Consider the following 24,206-nt stretch of genomic DNA (forward strand, 5'->3'; position numbering starts at 1 on the left):
CAACACCAACCGTGTTGTTACATAGCAAAAATCTTCAACATCTGTCGAAAATATAACTCCCTCTCTCGTAGTTTACCAGGAATCAACCAGTAACAATAAGAATATACTGTATGACCTCTGGGTCTCGACCGTACTTAGACCTGGGTCTCTACTGTGGCGTCATAAGGGCCTGTCCTACCCCTGAAAGTTCTGCTTGTAATCTAAAGAGCAGTTTACTTACTTAAACTACCTTTGTTTTACGGCGTTGCCAACAAGGACTGACTGGCAGACCTGTTGTTATGCGTAAGCTGCGTTCGCCCTAGAACGCCATGACACGTGATCATTGCCTGTTATGGAAATGCATGGATCGTTGAGTTGACATCATCTGGATGACAGAGAAGGGAATGTTGACACTGCAAACATTAGGGACCTGTGGAGGGTCTTAATAGTAGTAAATAATGAAATCAATACACTGTGGGAATTCCTGCTCAGCCGACATATTGCGCTGTTATTTGCTGCCGTATTTCATCAGCGCAGCTTTAATGAGAGGGGGGTTGCGAGGTCAACGGTCATGGGTTCGCGAGGCTCTTCTGAGGTGACGTAGCAGTGCAGCGTCAAGCGTCATTTTTAATGCAGCTGTCAATTAAATCTCAGCAGACCTGCTGCAAGCCGTTTGACCGAGTCAAGTATAAAATGAAACGGCCTGCTTATGCGAGGATCTAAGCATTGCTTCTGCGGCGTCGCCACTTCCTCTGGTTAGGAGAAGATTTATGATTGTCTCCACTTAATAGTATAAAACACTCGGTGCTTGCGTTAAGGAAACATCTGTTACCTGCTGATGAGTATTCTCGAGGAGAAACGCGCATCATTGGTATTCAGTCGCAAACGGCTCCAATCTGTTCTTTCAGATTGTTCCGCGTTTCCGCAAGGAGACCCCCCCTTGCACCCCTCCTGGAAGACAAATGAGGAGTGTGGCTAACCTTTCACCTCCCACACACCTTCAGTGCACTGCTCCCCGTATCATAGCCAAAAGGCCCCTGACAAGGGCCATGTTTTTACATCCCACTCTAGATTAAGCGAAATAGCCCCACAGTCTATTTGTGTTCTCACTGTGACTTTAGATTTAGCGAACTAATGACTTTATTTAAAGATTTTTTCCCTCCCTCCGGTGTTTGTTTTTTCCCCTGCGAAATGTATTGCGTATCGACCTTCAACAAATATCACTGTGATCTCCGTCCCTGGAGAGTTCTTATATCTTTGTTAGGATGTGATCAATCTTAGTCTCCCGGGTACTTCATACTCAGCAGCCAAGGAGTCGTGTGAATAGTTCAGTTCCACAGCTCATCCGGAGCAGAGAAAATCACATGCCACTGTGCTGTGTATACAGATGCAGTCAACAAAATATGCTCAGGATAAATCTGCTCTGATTTAATCTCGCTTTTGCAGCAATGCCAGCACAAAGCAAATGCTGATACATTAGTAGGTTTTGCAAAGAAGTAGGCAGTTTTATAAAAGTACGTGATACAGGAATTCTAGTCAGTTTTGATGCATTTTTGGGAACATAAAATTATGACCACTATTATAGTATTTAAAATGATGTCTCTTTTAAGTAGCTCCTTCAACCATCTGATGATTCCATGCATGTAGACATAATATTTTAAGATGTGGCGGCTACTCTGGCTAGAAGCATCTTCAGAATGAGAACAACAGAGCACACAAGATACTGTAACTTAGACGTGTAGGAAATAAGAATGGAGAGAAAGCAGTAAACTTGCATTGATCTGTTTTTTTTTGCAGCTCATTTTGTTAATTTGCTGCCAAGAACTGGTTGAGCTGCCTATTCAAAAGAACATTTGAAAGTTTGTCGTTCTGAAGTTCAGCAAATATCTAGCAATGAAAAGGAATAATACTGTAACAGTGGTAAGAATCTGAAAAAGGTACTGCAGCATAGTCCAAATAGCAACCAAAACTGTTCATCCGCTTTTCCTTTCTTGGACCAAACACAGCTCAGTGTCACTGTTGGTGTCAAGAAAAGCACACAGGTGACGGTCTTATCAGACCATGTCGCAGCTGGTAGCAGCCTTATTTCGATAAGAAACAGAGTTCAATCACTTGCACCACTCGTCTCGGTGTTTAAAGGCACGTCCTGACTATGGCCTTTACAGCCCGAGCAGAATGAAGCTTTCTCAAATTCATTTAGAACCTTTGCTGCAGGGTTTAGGAGATTCTAGATGAGTTACATCGTTTTCCTGTTACCGAACCATTGCAGCGTTAGAAATATTTCACACATTTAGAGCATCTCCAACCCGAACAACAGAACATAATCATCAGAAGTGACAACGATATTCACACGTGACGTATCTGTTAAGTATTTTAGAAAAATACAGTTTTTTAAGTAGTCTATCTTTCATATTTTGACACCATTTTCTCAGTTGTACATGCTGCATTTTGTTCGTACTGAATTGTTTGCAAAAAAAGAATAAAACAGGCGCTCATGAATTACTTTCTCCTGGCATTAACAAGCAGGCTCATAGTGTCAAACGCTGGCAAACAGCGTCATATTAGACTCCCGGTAAATCAAAGAAGCAATTACGAGTGGAATATTCTTTTCTAGTATAAGATGATTGCTTTCTTTACGCACTACAGGTCACTTTGCAAATGTAATATTGCAGCTGATCAACTTTCACACTTAGCTGCTTTGTAAGGGGGTTTGGTGCAGTGAGCAAGTTGACACACCAGGCCAGCCGTTCCAACCCTGGAACGCAGGGATGGCGGTTCACAGCACACACACGTGCTTTAGGGTTTCCACCGAGGAGCAGGAGATGATGTTCAGACACGGATCTTACATGCCGTGCTTTGGATGAGCGCTCCTGCGCTGAAACTTATTTAGAAGCCACGGGTTATTAGGAATCATGTCCAGTAGGTTCAGCATTGGAAAAATACAGAACCCGTGCGGTTTGGACAAGCGTTGAATCCCTGAGGAGCAGAAAATAAGAGTGTGTTTTGTCTTTGTAACAGGCAAGTTCATTAGTGCCACTCATTGACTTTCATCCACGAACCGGTGTATTAAGTGGGCTGTCCCAAGGAAGAAATGTCAAAATCAGAAAGTACTTCCACGTTTCCCCATGCGGCGACCACAAGTAACAATAATAAGATGCCTGTGTCCATTTGCTGAGTGATGGGAGCTGTGCGGAGCAGCTCCTACAACTTGCGCTGCCGTGGGTGTGTGGTCACCGAGGTCATTCTTACACTCCCACACAGAAGTGAATATTACATCTGCTGCTTTGCAGTAATTCTGAAAAGGTAAAAAAAAAGAGGTGTTGATATCAATGAGGGTAGAGCAGTGCACAAATGTTGCAGAGACCCTGCAATAATTAGTTACCATGACGAATGAAACCCTTAGCAACGAGATGTCCTCAATTAAGAACCTACACTTGGAGACGTGTTTCGGTATGTCTGGAATAGACGCTGTTAACCTATATTAGCTCTGGGTGTTTTTAAGTGCAAAACTGGGGGCAAAATGGGAAAGGTTTTGCTATTACGCTGACCCTGTTAGCGGAGGCAAGACGGAAGGAGGAAGCGTGGAAGATGCAGCGTGACTTATTGCTTTCCTCGTGATCCCTAAGCCTCTGAAATTACACAAATGAAGGCTTTATGGAAGAGAAAACAAGATCGATGCCAGCTTTGAAGATAACGCTGTATCACCGGTGTTTTTATGATGCATGCAGCTGAGTTCAGACAGCATCCACAGAAGTGTAAAAGGAACTCATGGTCTGTTTAAATTAGCACAGAAGGATCACGGACATAAATCCTTTATAATGTATAATTGCAGGTGGACCAGGCTGAGAAAAATACTTTGCAGAGAGGGTATGATCCAACAGCATGGAAACAGCAATGGCATCATTGTTGTGCGGGTTGCTCGGGACCATTAATGTCTATTACATCCAGGGGGACAGCTGTGCCTCTCACATCTGGCTTAGAGGAATTGGTGCGACAGTCGATGCATAATTAATACCCAGCGTCGCGTGGATCGGGGCTTGGGGAGTGTAATTACATTTTGCTGCCTGCAGGTTATTTCTCAAAGTGCCTTCAGCAAAGTAAAATAATTTCCTCACAAGGGCCTGTCAGGAGACATGGGTGTACATTGTTTGGACAAAGACACCACCGAGCCCCGCTTCCGAGGAAGGGCAAACACCAGGGCCTGGCGCTCAATCAAACCGGTAAACACATGCAAATGTTTGCCGCCTTCCCACAATGCACCGCGCACGCAACGGCGAGGTTAAATCTTATGAAATGCGCAAGGTCAAATAATCCAGCTCCCCTTCAGGGTTCTGGTACCTCGATGGAAATGAGCTTTTTGCAATAAACGTTCCTGTCTCCTCTCGCTTTCTGTCTCCAGGCGAAGGGTGGAGACGGATGGCCGGGTAGGAGGTCGGACCGCATGATTTGCACATGGATGGGATCAGCGCAAGAGCCAGAGCCTCACAGGCCACACCGCTGGAAAAAACTCTCAACAGTTCTCTAAAGTCAGAGTCAGAGTCGTTTACTTGTCATCTGCACAGTTGCACTGGGTACACTGGGCAGTGAAATGCTCGTGATGAGGCTCACATTCAGACATTGACAGTACAAGCACATATTAGACAAGAATGGTTGAGATGAAGGGGGTGCTGTGGCGTGGTGGTGCAGTAGTGCAGTGGGTTGGATCGGATCCTACTCTCTGGCGGGTCTGGGGTTTGAATCCCGCTTGGGGTGCCTTGCGATGGACTGGCGTCCCGTCCTGGGTGTGTCCCCTCCCCCTCCAGCCTTACGCCCTGTGTTGCTGGGTTCAGCTCTGGTTCCCCGCGACCCCGTACGGGACAAGCGGTTTAGACTGTGTGCGTGTAGGTGTGGGGTTGAGATGATGCTACAATGTAGTAGATAAATGAAAATGAAAATGAAAACAGTGGTGGGCAAATGGCAAAGTGTATCTTGCATTATGAGTCACCTTGGTGAATAAGGTGTGTGGGCTGATAACACTATGTAGAGTTTATTGGAAATTGCTTTGGAGAAAAGTGTCTGCTAAATAAATAAATGTAAATGTGAGCGTTAATCCATCAGCAATATGGGTAAATACATTGTACACGTATAATGCACTACAAGTTCATATGCAGCAATCCGTTATTGAGAGCTGCTTTTAGGTTATGTTGCCAAAGTATGAATACTGCACCTGTGAACAAAATTGTCCCTAAACTGCACAAGCGCGACCACAGAAAACCCATGCGTTATCATTTCCACTAGCTGTAACCTTCTTCACCTGCCCTTAATTTGCAAAGAACTTATGAAGCTTGATTATCCTCCCCATGCCGATAAAAAATACACACACACACACACATTTTCAGAACCGCTTGTCCCATACAGGGTCACGGGGGAACCGGAGCCTACCCGGCAACACAGGGCGTAAGGCCGGAGGGGGAGGGGACACACCCAGGACGGGACGCCAGTCCGCCGCAAGGCACCCCAAGCGGGATTCGAACCCCAGACCCACTGGAGAGCAGGACTGTGGTCCAACCCACTGCGCCACCGCACCCCCTGCCCGATAAAAAATATCTGAGAACAATTTCAGTCTTGATTTAACAGAAGTAAGCAATCTATGTCAGTGTTTAATACTACTGCATATGGGCACAATGAAGACTCAACCCTGTGCAATTATTCTGTATGAAATCAGGCATTACGCCTTTTAACTGCAGGAATGGAAACCTGCCTCCACTCTGCTGTGAGAAAGATGTGCTGGACTTCTAGCCTGCAGGCAAATGCAAGTGTAAATGTGTCTGAATTTCTCTGGGGGACTGCTGTTGAAATGATCTTTAAAGCTCCATCACTGCTTATTAACAGAACACACACACGCACGCACACCGTCTGAACTGCTTGTCCCATACGGGGTCGCGGGGAGCTGGAGCCTAGCCCGGCAACAGAGGGCGTAAGGCTGGAGGGGGAGGGGACACACCCAGGATGGGACGCCAGTCTGTCACAAGGCACCCCAAGTGGGATTTGAACCCCAGACCCACCTGAGAGCAGGACCCAGTCCAACCCACTGCACCACCACACCCCCTATAGAGAACAAACAGGGGAAAAAAAAAAACACAGACGCGAACATATATATATTATTCTGAATAATGTGACAATCAATCAATCAATCAATCAATCAATCAATCAATCAATCAATAAGCATATGTTAATAAGTAGTAATAACAAGAATTTCATTGTTTCTATAATTAATACATTTTAAAATAATCATTGTAATTATTACTTTTGGAAAAACTGCAAGTTATTCATAACATACAACCTTTGGAAGCAATTCTGGAACCCAAATTTTCAACATAGAACGAGACATATATAGTAGAGCCGCTTTTCCGGACGTGTTTCGTGCGCCACCTACTGTGCAGGGAATAAAGTGCAGACCGGCCGTGCGAAGCGGCTGCGCTGCAATGAGGGGGCGCTCTTGGTCTGCTTTCCAAACGCTTTATCTTTTCCTGTAATTTATGAACTACAGGATTAGGCAGCAAAATGTGCTTGAACCAGATGTAGAGGTGTACACACTCTCTACACTATCGATATTTAATGTACAGTGTGAGTGAACACGTCCGTCTCATTCTTTAAAATAATGCGCATTGAAAATAAAAAGTGAATTGTTTTAAGAAGGCGTATTAAATACATACATACATACACACTGAAACCGCTTGTCCCGAGTGGGGTCGCAGCAAGCTGGAGCCTAACCCAGCAACACAGGGTGCAAGGCTGGAGGGTGAGGAGACACCCCAAGCAGGACTCGAACCCCAGACCCACCAGAGAGCAAGACCCGGACAAATCTGCTACTTCACCGCACCCCCACTGTCAGATTTTTTTGATGATTAAATATTATTCTCATTGATGGTGTTTATTTGACTGCTTCATATAAAAGGGGACAGCCTTTATACTTCAAATTATAATTTATTACGTGAAGGTCTTCCCCTTGTGGGGCGGCACAGCGGGTTTGGCCAGTGTCCTCTCTGTGGCGGGTCTAGGGTTTGAGTCCTCCTTGAGGTTCCTTGTGGCGGAGTGGCATCCTGTCCTGGGTGCGTCCTCTCCCCCCGTCAGCCTTGTGCCCTGTGTTGCCGGGTTAGGCTCCGGCTCACCGCGACCCTCCTTGGAACAAGTGAGTGTAGACATTGGTTGGTTTTCCCCTCTTATATGAAGCAATCAAATAAACCCCATCTATATTTTGCTACCCATCACCATTTTAACATGGACTTCAATTACCATTAAAGAATTAAATAATTATTAAAGACCATGTTAAAATACTGACGTACATAAATTATGCTCATACATGCACACATGAAACGTCATACTTAATCACACATGTTAAATACTACAAGCACTCCTCTATAGACACATATGAACATATAATCAAGGTCAAGTTATGGTTGCCTTCTTCTGAACAGTTGCAAATATTCTCCACGTAAGCAATGTGACATATCACTCATGTGACTTGCTGTTAATGTGACTTACCAGATAACTGATGACTGGGCCCCAGGGCTGACCTGTACGCCACGTGTGAACCAGTCTGTGGTGACGTTCAGATCTCTGAAGAGATCTGAGAGCCAAGAGTGGTCAAAAATATCTCTTGTCTAGAGTTGTCTTGTGGATCATCAAAGGAGAGCAGGTGACCAGGTGGCTGCGGTTCAGAACCATGTAACATACAGTCTCTAATATTGAAATAAATCAAAATAACATCACATTTTTTAAAGTCTCCCGTTTACCCTTTTTGTTGAAGTAGAAACACTCCTCCATCTAGGATGCCCATAGGCGGTCATGGGTGATATGATGCCGATGTGGTTAAAGCTCCGGGTGTATGAGCTCTCAGCCTCAGCATCACACCAATATCTACAGACTGCGGCCCTGAAATAATTTCTCATAAAGTTTGCTTATTCTGTGTTTGGCCCTGTATTGCAAAATTTGAACACGGCAATCCGAACCTTTATCCAGACATTCGGATAAAGCTTTATGCAGCTACTCGTATGATAAAAATTGGTTCATATGGAAAAAACAAACAAACTGTACTTAAGAATCACACATCTGCATCTAAGTCCCTCTTTCTGCTAATGCAATGCACAAACTGTATTCTCTATGAAATGTACGTCACTTTGGAGAAAAGCGTCTGATAAATGAATGCATGTAAATGTAAATGCAAATGTAAATGTAATCGAGCGTTAACGTCCACAGCAAAATACAAGAAAAAAGTCAGAGCTAATGATGTGAGGTCATTTTAATCCTCTCACATGTGCCTCGGTTAATCATGTGCAATTTAATTTTGGTGCTGCCACGTGATTTCTTAGCTTTTGGTGCCGCAAGCACGAAAAGGTCAAACGATTCAGTCGGTGAACTCGAGTGGGTTGACTTGAAAGCTTGTACTGCATCCAGACACGCTGTCTATTCCTCCAAGGCACATACAATCTGGTCTTAATGGCAGTGATGGATTAAAAGTACTTCTGGATGCTGCTATGGCACAGTATATCACACACACACGCACACACAGACACACTGACTGAAACTGTTTGTCCCAAGTGGGGGGGTCACGGCGAACTAGAGCCTAACCCGGCAACACAGGGCGCAGGGCTGGAGGGGTGGGGAAACACCCAGGATGGGACACCAGTCCATCACATGGCATCCCAAGCAGGACCCAAACCCCAGACCCAGCAGAGAGCAGGACCTGGCCAAATCCGCTGTGCCACCATGCCCCTGGTATAGTATATGCTCCATGGATATAGCTTATTTCGGGACAGACTGCAGATGATAGCTAAAACAAATCACAAACATAGAAAAACTTGGTTTTGTGCAGCATGTCACATCCACGCTCACATCTCAGATGACAGCACCTGACTCTGCTCCAGCACCTGATTAATCGCTCACCCTTTAAAAGACCCTCCTCAGCTTCCATACCTGTGCGGAATCTCGTCAGGGACAACCGCCCTTCCTTGTGACTCTTTGCTCATACACATCTCCAGTTCTCAGTTCACGTTCTCCGGTTTTGACCCCTTGCTTTCTTTCTCGACCATGTCCACGGATCTTCGTTTCAATTCCGATCGCTGTCCGACCGACTCTTCGCCTTGTCTCCTGACCTCGCCCATGGATTCCCGTTCTGACCCTTCGCCTGTCCCCGATACCGAGAACTTGCCTGGTCCTCTGACTCCAGATGAACGACTCCGCACTTGGGTCTTTCTGTCCCGGTTCTCTCGGCCTGGCGTGACACAGCACTGATTGACAGGGCTTTCTTACTTTTTTTTTTAACAAAAAAGACAGAGCTGGGTCACAGCTGCAGAAGCAGAACCACTATATCATTTTTTTTCCCCGTTTTAGAAATGGGAACAATTACCATGCCAGTAACCTGGCTTCAGGAAATAAAATCAGTTATGCAAACTGCATAAATTTTACTAACACACAGACAAATGTCGGCATTATCATTTCCTTTTTTAAACTTATGAACTTTCTGGGCATTTTAAAGATTCTCTGCCTTTTGAGGAAAAATTAAAACGAAAGGGTTCATAGACCAAGCAGCAATGGCTAAGAAATAATGATGGATACAAGAATAAAAAAGTGCTTGATGATTTTCTTCATTACTTGGAACACTGCTCGTTATTCTGTCTTGCAGTTTACAAGTAAGACTAATGACTAAGGTTCAGGCCAAAAGTTTAAAAAACAGATGACTGTTTAAGATATACAGTAGACATCAGAAGTCTACACACTGTTACTGAAGTTTCAGCTGCTGTGGACATAAAGGACAAAATATAAATCATGCTGTTCCTTACTAAATCTTTAATAAGATTTTGTAACCAACATCATTTAAGGGAAAATCAACACTCATGTTTAGTCAGAAGAATTTTAAGACTTTCAGTTCCTTGGTTGCATAATTGTTCAGACCCTCTAATGACAGGGATTGCAGATTTGTTAATTCAGATTTGACCACTTTCATTCTGAATCATCTACACATATAATATTGCCTTCACCTGACATCACCTAAATTGATTTGGATTAGACAATATCGCATGTTCCTGAAGGGTTTCCTGGATGTTTCTTTGTTTCATGATGAGCATGATCCACAAGGGGCTAACAAAGGATCTTTTGGATCTTATTTTTGAAAGGTACAGATCTCAACTTTAAGAAATTATTATTTTATATCAATACTGGAGGTATTCAACAGGCATGAAAAAGCGACCGATCCCACGTTTATGATGGGAAGGAGCAAGTCTGCGATTGACAGTCGCGTGTTTCCGACTGGCACAGCTGACGGCTCGACTCTTGGATGTGATGTGAAGGAATGTCTCTCACAAGAGGACAGTTTTTGCAGGAGGAAGGGGCGATGGAGCAGGTACAATGTGGTGATTCCACAACTTCTCTCAGTGCTGGAGGCATCACTCCACTTACCCTTGAGCCATATCAGCGTTAAATGCCTTTGCTTGCAATGAGTCACTCGCATTAAACAGTTGATCAGCTCCTTCACTCCCCCTACAATATTTTTTCCTGCTTGGGTACTTGCAGAATGTAAACCTGCCTATCTGAAACATTACTTTTAGGAAACAGTTTGATTTGGTGCCACAACATAGCCATGAATCAGAGCCATTTATACCTCTTCTATTACAATGTAAGACATAACACCTAAATCCTGAACCATGATGTAAAAAGCACTGCATAGGAATGATTCCTCACAGAAGGCAGTCCAAACCTCACATTGTATGCTCATAGGAAGGTCTCCAGACCACCCTGTCCCCAGACTGGATGGATGGATGGACGGATGGATGGATGGATGGATGGATGGCTGGATGACATAAAAATGGGACTGTTATCTAATTTGATTGCCTACCTTCTCATAACACACATCCACACCTGCTTGTTTTTCTGTCTACCTGACTCCATGATCTGGTTTACTATACTGCCCATATTGTCACCTGTCACATTCGGTTCGATCAAGAGGCTAAACTATGCTCTGCGATAACTGGGACTGTGTAAAATGCATGAAATGAGACGAGTTCATGCTCATTATACTCGCTTTGACCTATTACGGTCACGCATGGTTAAATCATCCGCATAAACGTTAAGCACATAGTGCGTCAAACCGTTGTCTTTTTGGAAGACTGGCAATTTCAGTTTTATAAAACGATTGCTAAATGTTTTCAGCAACAAAGTGCATTGTTGTAAATAACCTTTTTTATTATGACAATTGTTGCACTTTTACTGTTACCGTAGTGATATGAATGTTTTTAAAATCACTTACATATTCAACCGTTTTATATGAAATATGTGCACTTCGTTGAGGAACTAGCTTGTTGGGTCTGCGTCGTTCTTTTACAAAGTGGCTCACAGTTTTTCTTGGTCGGATCTGGATCACTGAGTCTCCCCCAGCGTACTGGGCTGGAACCCCCTTTGTCATCCTGTCATCCCTGGTGCATGCGGCCCTCCACTGGCTAGCTGTCATCTGGCAGGCACACGTGTGGCTGGGGGGCGTCCAATGTTTCCATACGCCAGCGGGTGCTGCAATCTACCTGTGCAATGGGGAATTGGTTGAGTGTGCGTGAGTAGGGTGGGGGAGGGACCCACGGTTTTGAGGGCTGTCAGGTCTCCATACGCTCACGAGAAGACCTTTCGGGATTTAAAGGTCAGCTGTCTGGCACATGCCACCCTCCCCGACAACGTGACCGGGCAGAAAGAGCGTTTGTCCGGCAGCATCCTCAGACGTGCCGTCCTCTCGGAGTGACTCTTGCTTTGTCCGTCAGATCATGCTCATTATGTACCCACTCAAAAGTTTACTCGTCTGTCCTCAAGCTGTGTGCTCACGTTCCCCCGACAGAATTACTAACATTTCAGTTGCTCCATACACGGTACCACCCAAAATAGCCAAAGATTTCCAGGCAGATTTAACAGACTATGGCACAGGGATGTACCTTCACATTATCATGTACTGTAATAGAGGGGTTAAAAAATAAATAAATGTCACAAACTCCTTAGTACCCAAGTTATTCCCCTAAATAGGTGTTAAAATGAATCTTTTCACGGCTGTTGCATGCGTTTACGAAAACATCACCATACATTGAAGGAGCTCACTGAAGGCATCCTCAGGCTTCTTGACCTCTGACCTCTTGAATCTAGATGTGACAGAACATCCATTGTGTAGCCTTTGCTGTCTCTGGACAAGGGACAGGGATCTCAGGTGGCATAGGTGGGCCCTGGAGACCCGTAGCGTGAAGAGGTCAGTTTGTATCCTACTGACTGCTCAGTTTTGACTGTACAGTGGTTGGTGCGATTGAGAGTAGGCGTAACTGACAGTCTGTGAGTCTGAGAATTGACTCAGCGGTAAAACGTGATGCCAGACATTTAGCCCGAGGTATCCCAAATATAAATGCCAACGTAGATGTCATCATGTCATACACACCTACAAACACACACACACAGATGTATAATATAAAGCATTGGTGCCTCTCAGGTCCCGGGCTATGGGTTTGAATGTGGAATCGGTTCTCACGCTGTTTAGAGGGACGTTGAATGTTCTCCTCATGTTTGCATGGGAATCCTCTGGTTTCCTCCCACAGATCAAAGACATGAGCTTCAGTTGAATTGGTGACTCCAAATTTCCCTTTTTGTGCATAAGAGTGTGTGTGTGTGTGTTACATTGCTGTGTTGTGTGGATGAGTGTGTCTAGTACTGTGAATAGCGAATAGCCTTTTACATAGGCATTGGCTGAATATGAAATAATAATAATAATAATAATAATAATAATAATAATAATAGGTATGTTAATCTTCATAGGTAGGTTTGTCATGATGGGTTTTCCTGAGTTTGTTGTAAGCACACATCCTCAGGAAGGGAATTATTATATTTAATAACAGAGACTTCAACTGCCTAGCCCAGCACTGCTAGAGCTCTCAACTCTTTCCGCTCTATGGGTGCGTCAAAACTACGTTTACATGTGCAGTGTCAATAATATTCCCAAATTAACCATTTGTTATATGTTATTACAAGGTTAATATTCTCTAGATAAAAATGTGACAAGAAGTATTTTTTGATATTACGGGTGAAGCTGTGGCACGGGAAAGTTGTTGAGAGTCAGATTAGGGAGTGGCGGAGCATCTTCAGATTTCTCGTCCAGTCTGCTGACGCCGTCCTGTTCCGCCTGATTTGACACCGTCTGCTCTGGGGTGTACAGATAGACGTGCATCATGATCCAGTTCGGGGGGGGTGGGGGGGCAGATGACGAATACAAGCTCACGCAAACTTCGCCTGTCTCCCGGCCCAACCCCTTCCTCCATGTGCACATTTAATGATCGCGCTCGTCGCCGACGTCGGACAGACGTGCCTGCTCTCAACTTGGGGTATCTAAAAAGCGGCTGAAACACAGAGGACCGAGAGCAGCGAGGACCTACGGAAACTCTCAGGATGTCCAAGAACGTGCGGCCAGGTATTTCCTCTCCGACGCGATGAACTTCTGGGATGGGAGAGAATGATGAAGATCGAGGAGCGGAACCAGTCCATTAACAGCTTATTAACCTGTGTGCCTCCGCAGGGTCTCTGTTTGTCCTTCTGCTGATGTGCTTGGACCTGCACACCCTTGTGGAGTCCGCTCCCATTTGTGCCCATGGACACACGGGCTGCCACTCACCCACTCTGTCCGACCTGTTTGATCGGGTGATCCAGCACTCGGCCAGGATGCATGGCCTCTCCAGCGACCTGCACTCCGATTTTGTGAGTCCCCCTCCCTTTGCCCGATCACTTTCAGAGTGCTTCAAGTGCAGCCAGCAGACACACTGAATGTGATACTTGCTCTGTTTTACTGACACTTAACAACCGCAACGTTTCTGCCACATAACGTGCTCTGACCTCTGTTTGTTTCAAACTTATTCCATTTCAACATTCTTCTAGTATTATCAGAGTTCACTATGTTCTCTCCTTCTTAAATTTCCTTCTCTTTCTAAACCCTTCTCATCCTTTACTTGGCTCTCTCTTCACCAAAGGAGCAGTACTTTCTACCCAGCAGAAACCAAATTGGCAGAATCAATAGAAAATGTCACACTGCCTACATACTAACACCCAACGGCAAAGAGAATGCTCAGCGGCTGGCGGTGAGTTAGGGTGTCAAGTCCTCCTGTCTGTTTCTGGAAGTCATACTGCATGCTGTTTGGCCCCGACCTCCAACCCCGTCATCACCCATCCTTTGGATGCCTTCATCCGCAGCATAAAACTCTACTTGTCAACCCATCTCCACGGCCTTCTTTCTCCTATGGGCCCTCCAAGCTTAACAAAAATCCCCCCCCTCCTTGTCCCAGAGGGAAGAGCTGACCGAGGTGATCCTGAAGCTTCTGGCGGCCTGGAGGGATCCCCTGTCACAGTTCCACCGGAGCATGGCGCGGCATGAGGACTTCACCAGCATCAGTGGGAACAAGGCTCTGGAGATGAGCGACATGGTGCACCAACTGAAGAACGGGGTGGAGAAGGTCGCTGAGAAAGTAAGGCCTGAACTGTAACCTTCCCTGTGCTTTAGCTCTACATACCTTCCTTTCATAAAGAATAGCAATAATAACTCTGGATCTCATTCTCTAGCAAAATATCAGCTTTTCTCAAAATTTTCCTCAATTGATTTGGTCTTGCTGTCCAACAGTCTCATCATTAAACATTTAAAATGCTTATCCTCTGGGTTTGTTAACATTCTTGATGAGGAATGTCATGATTCTGCAAGGCAGATGATGCTAAAACAAAACACAGGGCATTTAATTCAGTTAAATTCATGAAATATGCAGGAATCACTCTGGCATAACATCAAATTATTAAGAAATGTTATAGCCTAGTGGCATATGAGTTAAACACTAGTCAAAGTAGCTCCAGGATGTGAACTATAACAAGTATGACCAAGTTGGAAACATCATTACAAGTCTTCTTTGTAACTGACATGTGCCAGCAGAAAGTCAGAGTTTAACCTGTTAATGGATGGATGGATGGATGGATGGATGGACGGATGGACGGATGGATGGATGGACAGATAGATGGATGCATGTAGAAGTCCATCCTGAGAACCACTGTCCTGTCTGGTGCTGAGCTCTAGATCATATTCTGTGAGTTTGTGCCTTCATCACATTTGACAAGGAGATGGGGTTTGTGGCAATGTTCACCTCCTTGTTTTCCCACCCAACCCTGACAGATGCAGCTCCTGGGCATGATCAGCAACTCCTTGATGAGCCTGTCCTCCACTGAGGCCCTGGCACCCCACTCGGCCAGCAGCGAGGCACGCTCCATGAGCGACTACGAGCTACTCTACTGTTTCAGGAGGGACTCCAACAAAGTCCAGAACTACTTGAAGATCCTCAAGTGCAGGATTGTCGCAGAGCATGGTTGCTAGGCATGTGACATCTGCCAGTAGAATAGAACGTAGAGAACCGTTGGCGGTTGCGAACGTTGAGGGACAAGGGGAGAAGCGTGTACTCCGTGGTGGCGTCTGTCTCGGTTTGGGTACGGTTTTCTTGAAATTCCAGGGTCGAGGACCAGGCTTCCAAATTTCAGTTTCCAGACTTTATGACCATGGTGCTACTGTGTGAGTGAGCTAACCACTGAATGAAAAGAAGAACTTGAGATGAAATGTAGCTCTTTCATTGCAAGCCAGTGTATTTTCATGTAACAGTCATACAATGTTGGAAATGCAGTTTTCAAATAAACTCCGTTCTTTCTCCAGCAGTATGCATTATTTGCTTTATTATTCCATTTTATTGTGCTGCGGTTATGAAAAATTCAAGCAGCGTGCAGAGCTTGGGTTTCAAAATGAGATTAGTTCTGGTCCTTTCTAATTTAAGAACTCATCTCTGACTGTGTGGAGCCCGAGCTAGTTTTTGCCACAGGTTACACCAAAAATGAGACTGTCTTGCTATTTCCTAGCATCTGAAATTACATCAGCCACATTCTTCTTTTCAGTCTCTTTTCATCTGTTTCTTCTCAAAGAATTTTCATTCCGATTATGGAAAACAGCCATTACTTTCATTATTTTCATTCGTTTGACTCTGAACCACTGGGACTCAAAAGCAAATACATTACAGTTTATTGCTTTGCCCATGCAATCTTAACACTACTGCTGTTAAAAAAACATAATTCTGAGTGATGTGACTGTACACTTGAGCTTGTATTAAAAACTGTTGAATGTTTATTGTGACAGCAGTTAAAGGCAGTTGCTGTCAGGACGGGTTTTACAGTATTGATTCTAATTAATGCATTTCAAGCTGTCCATTCAGGTAATCATTATGACACTTTGATTGTCTTTTACCATGTTAATAACATCAGCAATTCAAGCATTTTTCTGCTGTTGTTACAGGACAGTCCATCCATGCTTTTTTCAGAATATTTTGCAGATTATTTCAAAAAAGTAACAAAGTCTTTTAGAAACAGCACTGAAAAATTTAATCGTAGTATTTCTGGTAGCAAATGACTCTGAGGTCCATATAATAGGAACAGTAGTATTATGAAACTGAACAAACAATTTGGAAATGTTAAAAAATAAAAAATGTTTAACAAACTACCTATACTCTCTAATAAAAGCAATATTTTTTTACATTTATCCACATATGAAAATACTGAGAGTACTCTATGATATGACTTTTTTTAAGACGTTACCTGTTCTCAGTCTTAATTGCGAAACCTTGGTCGACATTCGCCAGATGATGTTTCGGGTGGGGACAGTCTGAGAAACTGTTGAGCTGTGTCCAGAGCTCTCGTGTGGTCTCCTCTCGATGAACGCACAGTTCATAGTTCGTCATGTAGTCAGCGAGTGTGCCCCCTGCGAAGATGGGCGGTGCCAGGCATGAGGGCGGAGCTTCCTGCCTTTCTTGGTCAAAGCTGCTAACTCCAGCTGTAGGTCAAGACCTCTCTTTGAGGACACGGTACCCTTAGAGGTACAAGTCCCTTCGATCTCGCACTCTGTCCCAGTGTCAGACCTCCTGTGACGGACAGCTGTGGCTCGACACCGCCTCCCTGCGCCTCCCGGTCCTCCTGCTCCTCCTCGGTGCCTGGATCACTCCTCAGTGACATCTCCTCCGTCAGAGATCTTAGGCAGAGCACTTCCTTCTCTTTCGAGTTTCTCCACTTCATCCTCCGGTTCTGGAACCAGATCTTCACCTTCCGGTGAAGAAGAGAGCAGAAGTGAGCTTTCTAAAAGGGGAGGGGGGCTGCTTTGCCTTATATCTCACTATGAAAAGTGACAATTTCACAGAAGACACAAAAAGTGAAAAGACCTCAAAAGTGTGCATGCATAGGGTTCGTTTCAACGCGCATAACCGACTCAGAACATAACTTAAGGAGGTCGTGCAGCGGTTCGATCTGCCTCATTCAGATCTGAAGGTCACAGGTTTGAATCCCCACTCCTGCTCCAGTGCCCTCGAGCAAGATTCTTACCCTAAATAGCTCCAGTTATCTGGTGTATAAACTGCGGGGGAATTATTGGGAAAATTCAGCTTTTGATCTTTTGCCTTCTATAGGTCAGGCCTGCTTAAATGACTTATAGGATGAGGAAATTTCCAGATCTGCAGCGAGAGAAAACAAGAACATGCTACAGTGCGAAAGTAAACAAAGGCAGGAGTGCTTGGTAAATGTCCATATTCCTACTAGATTTCCCTTCATGGCTTGGGTTATAATTCATTTTCACATCGCCGATTATACGGATCACCACCCCAAAAAAGCCGAGATCATCAACGCATAATCGTCATTCAGGTCGCACGCCCCTAATTCTGAGTGGTGGGTGAAGCCCCTTCCAGCAGGCCTGAGAAAGAGGTCAGGGTGCGAGAGCAGAAGAGGGCTCCGGGGTGCGCCACGGGCTGCTGGGCGCTGGTGAGGTATGCCGTGCGTATGAGCTGCGTGCTGCTCTCGCTTCGATTGGCAGCTGCAGATATGGGCCGACAAGCCTGGCGTGTTACGGTGCCGACGTGCAGCTGCTCATCTTCGATATTGGGAGCGACACGTTGCGGGCGACGTAAAGCGCCGCCGTGTCAGAGGGCTACGGTGACGGCGAGGGGGGCTTGACGATGATCCGATCGTACCTGGGACTCTTTCAACCCGAGATCTGCTGACAGCTTGTTTCTGTCTGCTTTGCTGATGTACTTCTGCCTCTCAAAGGTCCTCTCCAATGCCCTCCGCTGGTCATCCGAGAAGACGGCGCGCCGCAGGATCCCCCTGCGGGACTTGGGGCTCGCTTCCGGGGACCACAGCGCCAGGCCTTTTCCCTCTGCAGGTTTGAGGCTCATAGTTAACATCCACAAACAACTTTATTTAGATCAGCTCCACAGCGTTACCCCAAAAACCCATTTTTCTTGCATAGATTTAAGTAGAAACCCAATGTTTCACAGCTGTTAATTTTTTTTCCAATCCTGTATTAACTGGATTGTGAAAAATATTTTGATGATCACAGTACTAGTATATAGTCTCCTATTCACGTAATTCATTTGCGAATTGTAATAAATCAAAGTCGTAGTTACCAATGCTTTTAAAGGTATTTTTTTAGCGTTACTGAGCCCCAAAACTGACACTCATTTATAGTCAAATCAAATCCCATTAAATTCTACCTATTTGTTCGATATTTAGTAATATTTATCATAACACTACATCACAAGACAGTTTCCCTTTATTACTTACTCTATAATACTGTATATGTACCTGCCTGTGCTTGTTCAGCTCTTTCAGAGTTACGTACCATACACTTAACACTCACAAACAAAACATATATAATGTATGGTACTCGATGTAAGTAACTCAAACAGACAAAAACAAACAAAGACAAAAGAAATCAGTGAAAAGACACACACACACACACACACTGACTAAAACCGCTTGTCCCAAGGGGGGGTCGCAGCGAGCCAGAGCCTAACCCAGCAACACAGGGTGCAAGGCTGGAGGAGAAGGGGACACACACTTGGACGGGACTCCAGTCCGTCGCAAGGCACCCCAAGCGGGACTCGACCCCCCGACCTGCCAGAAAGCAGGCCCCGGTCAAACCCGCTGCACCACCGCACCCCCAAGTCCAAACTGAGCCATGATCACTGATGTAATAGCAGGTAGTACAAAGGCTAGCGGTGGGTGAGAACTCAGTGCAGCACAATCCAAACTAGCTGTTAAGAAGAGCACATCGTGACTGGTCTCCGGTCTGGACGGCATGATGGTGCAGCGGGTAGCCCTGCTGTCTCATGGTGTCTGGGTTGTGCAACTGGACATGGGTTTGGTCCCTGCTCAGTCTCTGAGGACTCTGGATGTTTTCCCAATGAAGACACTCGTTTCATGTGAATTAATGACCCACAACTGCCCGAATATGTATGTACGTGTGTTACATTGCTCTGCTCTATAAACGTGTGAATCATTATAGGGAGTTTACTGCAGAGTATCTAGCGCTGTAAGCCACCTTGGATACAGGTGTCAGCTAAATACTACATAATAATCACTGTGAGTTGCTTTGGAGAAAAGCAGCATAAATAAATTAATCAATGTAATAAAGAGTCGCGCTGCTCAGCTTTCAGGAGGCACACAAAATCCGAACCCGTTGCTCGTGAAGGTGGAGAAAAGCCCCGTAAACCAGAGCGGGGATGTTAAATGCCATCACAAGCCTCGTAAAGCTGAACGCTCGCAACTCGATTTGGCGTGTCACCGGGTATATAATTGGACTGCGTATATAATTTATAGCGCGTACTCTTTGAGATGCAAAGATCGGTGCAGCCCAACCACGAAGCAGGCTTCTCCTCCCTGAGACTGCTCCCCGTACAATTGAAATCTTTCAGAGGAGCTGAAGAGCAGCCTTCTCTGTAGTGTGCTGAAGGAAATCCCACGGTGCCCCACTCACAGGTGCACAAACAACAAAAGTCAAGTGGGACAATTAGCCGTGCCGGCCGCTGAATGGCTTATTAATCTGTCCGACAAATCTGCAGCAGGAAGGCACAGGGACCACCGCGAAGAAGCACGCAAGCAGGTTAGTCACGCTCCCCGGCCCTTCGTTTCCATTCAATGGCTCCACTTAAACGCGTGATTAATAGGTCAGCGCCCCCCCCCCCACCTCCACCACCTCCGCCACCCCCACCACCCCCAGCGCTCCCATCACTCCCCACCCCCCAGCGAATGAGGCCATTATGTAGCGCCGTCCCTCCGAAAGCGCATCGCCCGGATCTCTCCAGCACGCAGGAAGGCCGAGCAGCGCGGGAAGTCGAGCCGAGGCAAGTCAATAAAAGTCGCTCTCATTGATTGCTCTCCGATGCCATCGAGGGGATCTTAAATGCTCTGGCGATGAGAGCAGAGGCCTGGAGACGTGCTGTGTTTTTCTGACCACACAATGGGACCCCCACCCACCCCTGCGCGTCCGCATAGGGCCGCCCCTCCGCCGCAGAATGTCCTCAGCGTTGGCGTCACCGATGAAAAATCGCGAGGGGGTCGCGTGTGGTTGAGTAAAGTGAATGCGGCGATTGGTCACGGGGCAACGCCCCCCCACCCCACCCCACCGCATTGTGCTGCTGCTCGGCGCTGTGGGAAAGTGCCGGACTGCTAATCAGTGTCCGGGGACTTGGGGATCAACTGGCTTCTACACCCCCCCCAGCAGGGGTCCCTTGTCAAGCATCACCAGCCTAGACAACACTAGAAAGGGCACAGGTCTCTTCATAAAATCTCATCCAACATATATAGCTCATAAACGTTCAAACAATCAGGCAGCAATGAGGTTCACAGCTTTCAACGCCAATGCGGCACTGAGAGCGAGCTGATAAATGGCACGAGCTCAACGGCTTCTTTCCGCCAAAAGCCGGAATCGCTGTGCCGCTAATCTCATTAAGAGGGTCATCAGCCCTTTCGGCGTACATGCAAATTAAGCAGTTCACTGTAGTCTTTGTTTCCAAATTAATGTTGCTCCATAAGCTCCGCATTTGGCAGATGCCCCTGTGAAGGCCTTCCCAGGGTCCATTCTGAGGACCGCAGCGAGGACTCGACTGACGGGAGAATGGTGCCCAATGGCCATGAGCATTCCAATGGTGATGATGTTAATTGTAAACTATTCTGGCAGAAAGAAGGAGGTGGAGAGGTGGAGTGGGGGGGGGTAGGTGGGGGAAGGGGGGTGGGGACAAGGTCTTTATGTTATTAAAGGCAACCCCTGTGTGTGTGTGTGCGTGTGTGTGTGTGTGTGTGTGTGTCGCCGCCAACATCCATCGCCACTAACACCACCATGTGATCGATTGCGGTGAAAGTGCTGAATAACAGCGCTGTGGTTTTATAGAGAATTAGCTACTTGGCATTGCATCTGTAATTAGCTCCTCGGTGCGCATGAAATCCCGTCGCTCTGCCTTTCAAGGGAGGAACTGAAGCATCGCTGATGAGGCATAAAAACTTACTTGAAAAAGACGCGGGGGAAGCCGAGGGGGGGCCGGACCCACCGCAGCAGGCCAGGCGGATCTGGGCATCCCTCCGGAAGAGCTCGGACCACAGGGCTGCTGGAGGGGGCAAGCTGTCAGCGAAGAGCAGGCGGAGCGGTGCGCTGAGATCTTACTCAAGCCCTGCCCGCGCGAGGACCGCTGAGGAACACGCGTTACAGGGAACTGCCGGTGTTGCCGATTAATACAAGAAACATCTTACGTCTCCAGCTTTTTCCTATGTATTCCCAACTAACATTCAGAAAAAAAAAGTTTAAAAATCATAAATAGTTGAAATAACAATAAATAATAATTGATTATGAATAATTGATCGTTAAAATGTAAAATCTATTATTTGTTGTTATTAAAAAAGAAATATGTAATCATAGTGATAAATACTGATTTAATTTAGGACAAAATCTATTAGCTACTCAACAGGTGGTTGTGGCATCAAGGAGACTTCAACGAACGCCAATAAAAGGAAGGTTGTTTGTTACAGATACGAACGTTCTTTAGTCCAGATACCGACATATATTTTTATGTTCTGTCCGCATTTTCACATCTCAGTAGGAATACTGGAGACAGTCACAGATTCCATGGCTTTTGGACCGGAATATTCCGGGCTCTTGAACAGCGATAACGATGGGATTTGAATCCCGTGATTTCTGCGGCGCTTCACTCGGTGAACAACACCGCAAATTCATGAGCCAAACTAACTTCTCTTGGAACATTTTCTCTTAAAAGTCAGGTATCATATAGCCATGCCTGTAAAGCGAAAGCGTGCTCCACGTCACACTTTAAATTTCTCAGAAGGACGCGTGTGTGCCTCTCTCTTGTTTCCCAGACTGATTTACATGAGAAAATGAGAAGGCGGCAATCTGATGCTACCTTGGCCGTGCATCAGAAAAACGTAACGCAGCTTCGGGATGCAGAAAACACCAACGGTGAGAATGTCGTGCCAGATACTTTGGCTGTCAATAATTCACGAAACGGCAGAGGTCATGCGGGATGCTCCGGCCTCCTGCGGTGCGGTGTCAACGCAGACAGGTGTCCTACCTGGCTGGGGCCGCTTAGCCGCCGCTCCGTCCTTCGCGGGGACGCGGTCCTTGTCCGTGGGGACGTCGAACCCACAGCGCTGCACTGCCACGAGCGGCCCGAGGATGGCGGGCCCCGTGACCCGCGGGGCCGCGAACGCTCCCGGAGCGGCGCTCGCGGACAGCCGGTGGGCCGAGGGACACGCCGGGGTGCGCAGCAGGTTCTCGATAAGGAAACTCTTCCCCGAACTGCCGAACCCCGAGTACGCGGGCCTAGCCGTCTCCCTCTTCCGACTCAGAAACGGGATCATGCTGTCCGGGCTACAGAGGGGTTGCTGCGCTCCAACTTCTCCTGGGAACCTGAGACCGCCTCGAGTCTCATCCGTGCCTTTGGGGAGCTTGCGATTCCCTCTTGGTTAGAAAAACTTAATAAAATCCAAGACAAGGCCCCCCCACCTCTCCTCTTTAGGTTTTCTCAGTGCTCTAGGTGCTCTCTGATTGGCTCAGAGGCACTAATGTGATTTTCAATTCAGATACGAAGTGGGCTATTCTGATGGGCGGAAGGTGTGTCCGACTCATTCATTATGTCAGCCTGCCTATAAAATGATAGACACCGGAGACAATAGACTGCAGGCCAAAGTTTAACTTGTGGACCAAACAGACTGCTTCGGCAGTAAATAGTTCTCGCTTTTCTGAACATATCTTAAGGGTCTCTTTTGAATCGGGCTGAAGTTTTGATAGCTTTGCTTAGCGGACTATTGTAAGCGACTTTCTGCTTACTTTCAACCTACCAACATAGGGCTTAGCGTTAATTCTTACATGAGCGTTTTGGAGTAGTGCGGTCCCTTTTAACTCCTAAGCCATCGAAATTCATTATGAAAAGTTAAAATGTCTTCTATCTGCCCCTTACAACATGTTTTTATCTAATTCTATTAGCTAGATTAGGGGACCTGCCTCAAGCACTCAACCAGTTGTTCAAGTCACTGATTACGAGTGGAAATAGATTTATTTTCTCATCTATTGTCTCCTCTTATGTGATATTACAAAAGTAGAGTCTTCACATGCATAAAATTATTATGCCAAGTCCAGCTCTGGGCATAGAAAGAATTACTAATACTGGTGAGATTTTCCATGTATGTGTTTTTTTCAGCAAAGGGAAGGAAATGGCCACATCTCTGAACAACTATTTGTTAGAGGCAAAGAAAATTTCCTCAGAGCAAAAATCGTTGCAACAGCCAATATGCTACAGGCTTCAGTTTTTACAAATTTTGGAAAGTGACATCTTTTAGCAGAGTATCCTTAAAAATCCCCAAAATATTTGTGCAACTAATAATATTTTCCTGTTAATTCAAACTACGGCATGTCGGCATTAATGGGAACTTACCAGTATTCACATTTGTTCAATAACAATTAACGGGAGATTAAAGTGAAGAGATTCATTAAAATAAAATTTTACTCTTAAATGTTTTGCTTCAAGTCCTCTATTTCATCTTTTCAAATCTCAAACCTACGTTCTGACATCCGTATGCGAAAAGAGCTGTTTTTAAACCTAATGCATTTGTTCTTTTTATAAGTGCTTTGGGGCTGCTCTGTCAAAATAATGATCCGTTTTTAAACAGGTTCAGATTACATGTTTCGCTGGGAGTGAAGTGTACTGCCACGCTTTGGTTTTATTTTTAACAACTCAGAAAAACAAGAAAGAAGTTGTGACTGGACAAAGTGCCTTTACAATTCTGGGGGCCGAGACTGGTTAAACCAGCTTTATTTTTTCAATACTGATAATTCTAAG

The 24,206-nt window shown here is 45.7% G+C and overlaps 2 protein-coding genes across 2 annotated transcripts; one reads left to right on the plus strand and one right to left on the minus strand.

The window, feature by feature from the left end:
* Window positions 1-7,972: 7,972 nt before the first annotated feature.
* prl2 (prolactin 2) lies at window positions 7,973-15,373 on the plus strand (the record flags this gene model as incomplete). Its single annotated transcript, XM_018747155.1, has 5 exons — window positions 7,973-8,000; window positions 13,547-13,725; window positions 13,995-14,102; window positions 14,307-14,486; window positions 15,176-15,373. Coding segments are annotated over 5 exons (693 nt in total), but the record flags the coding sequence as incomplete, so codon positions are not given.
* A 1,255-nt stretch (window positions 15,374-16,628) lies between these two features.
* Window positions 16,629-22,728, minus strand: dbx2 (developing brain homeobox 2). Its single transcript, XM_029259700.1, has 5 exons — window positions 22,440-22,728; window positions 21,366-21,464; window positions 18,051-18,235; window positions 16,953-17,133; window positions 16,629-16,795 (listed from the first exon to the last, which is right to left on the minus strand). The coding sequence occupies exons 1-5, from the start codon at window positions 22,726-22,728 to the stop codon at window positions 16,629-16,631; spliced, it is 921 nt and encodes a 306-aa protein (XP_029115533.1).
* Between the last annotated feature and the right edge of the window lie 1,478 nt (window positions 22,729-24,206).

Source organism: Scleropages formosus, chromosome 2, assembly GCF_900964775.1.
Source record: "Scleropages formosus chromosome 2, fSclFor1.1, whole genome shotgun sequence".
Taxonomy (NCBI): Eukaryota; Metazoa; Chordata; class Actinopteri; order Osteoglossiformes; family Osteoglossidae; genus Scleropages; species Scleropages formosus.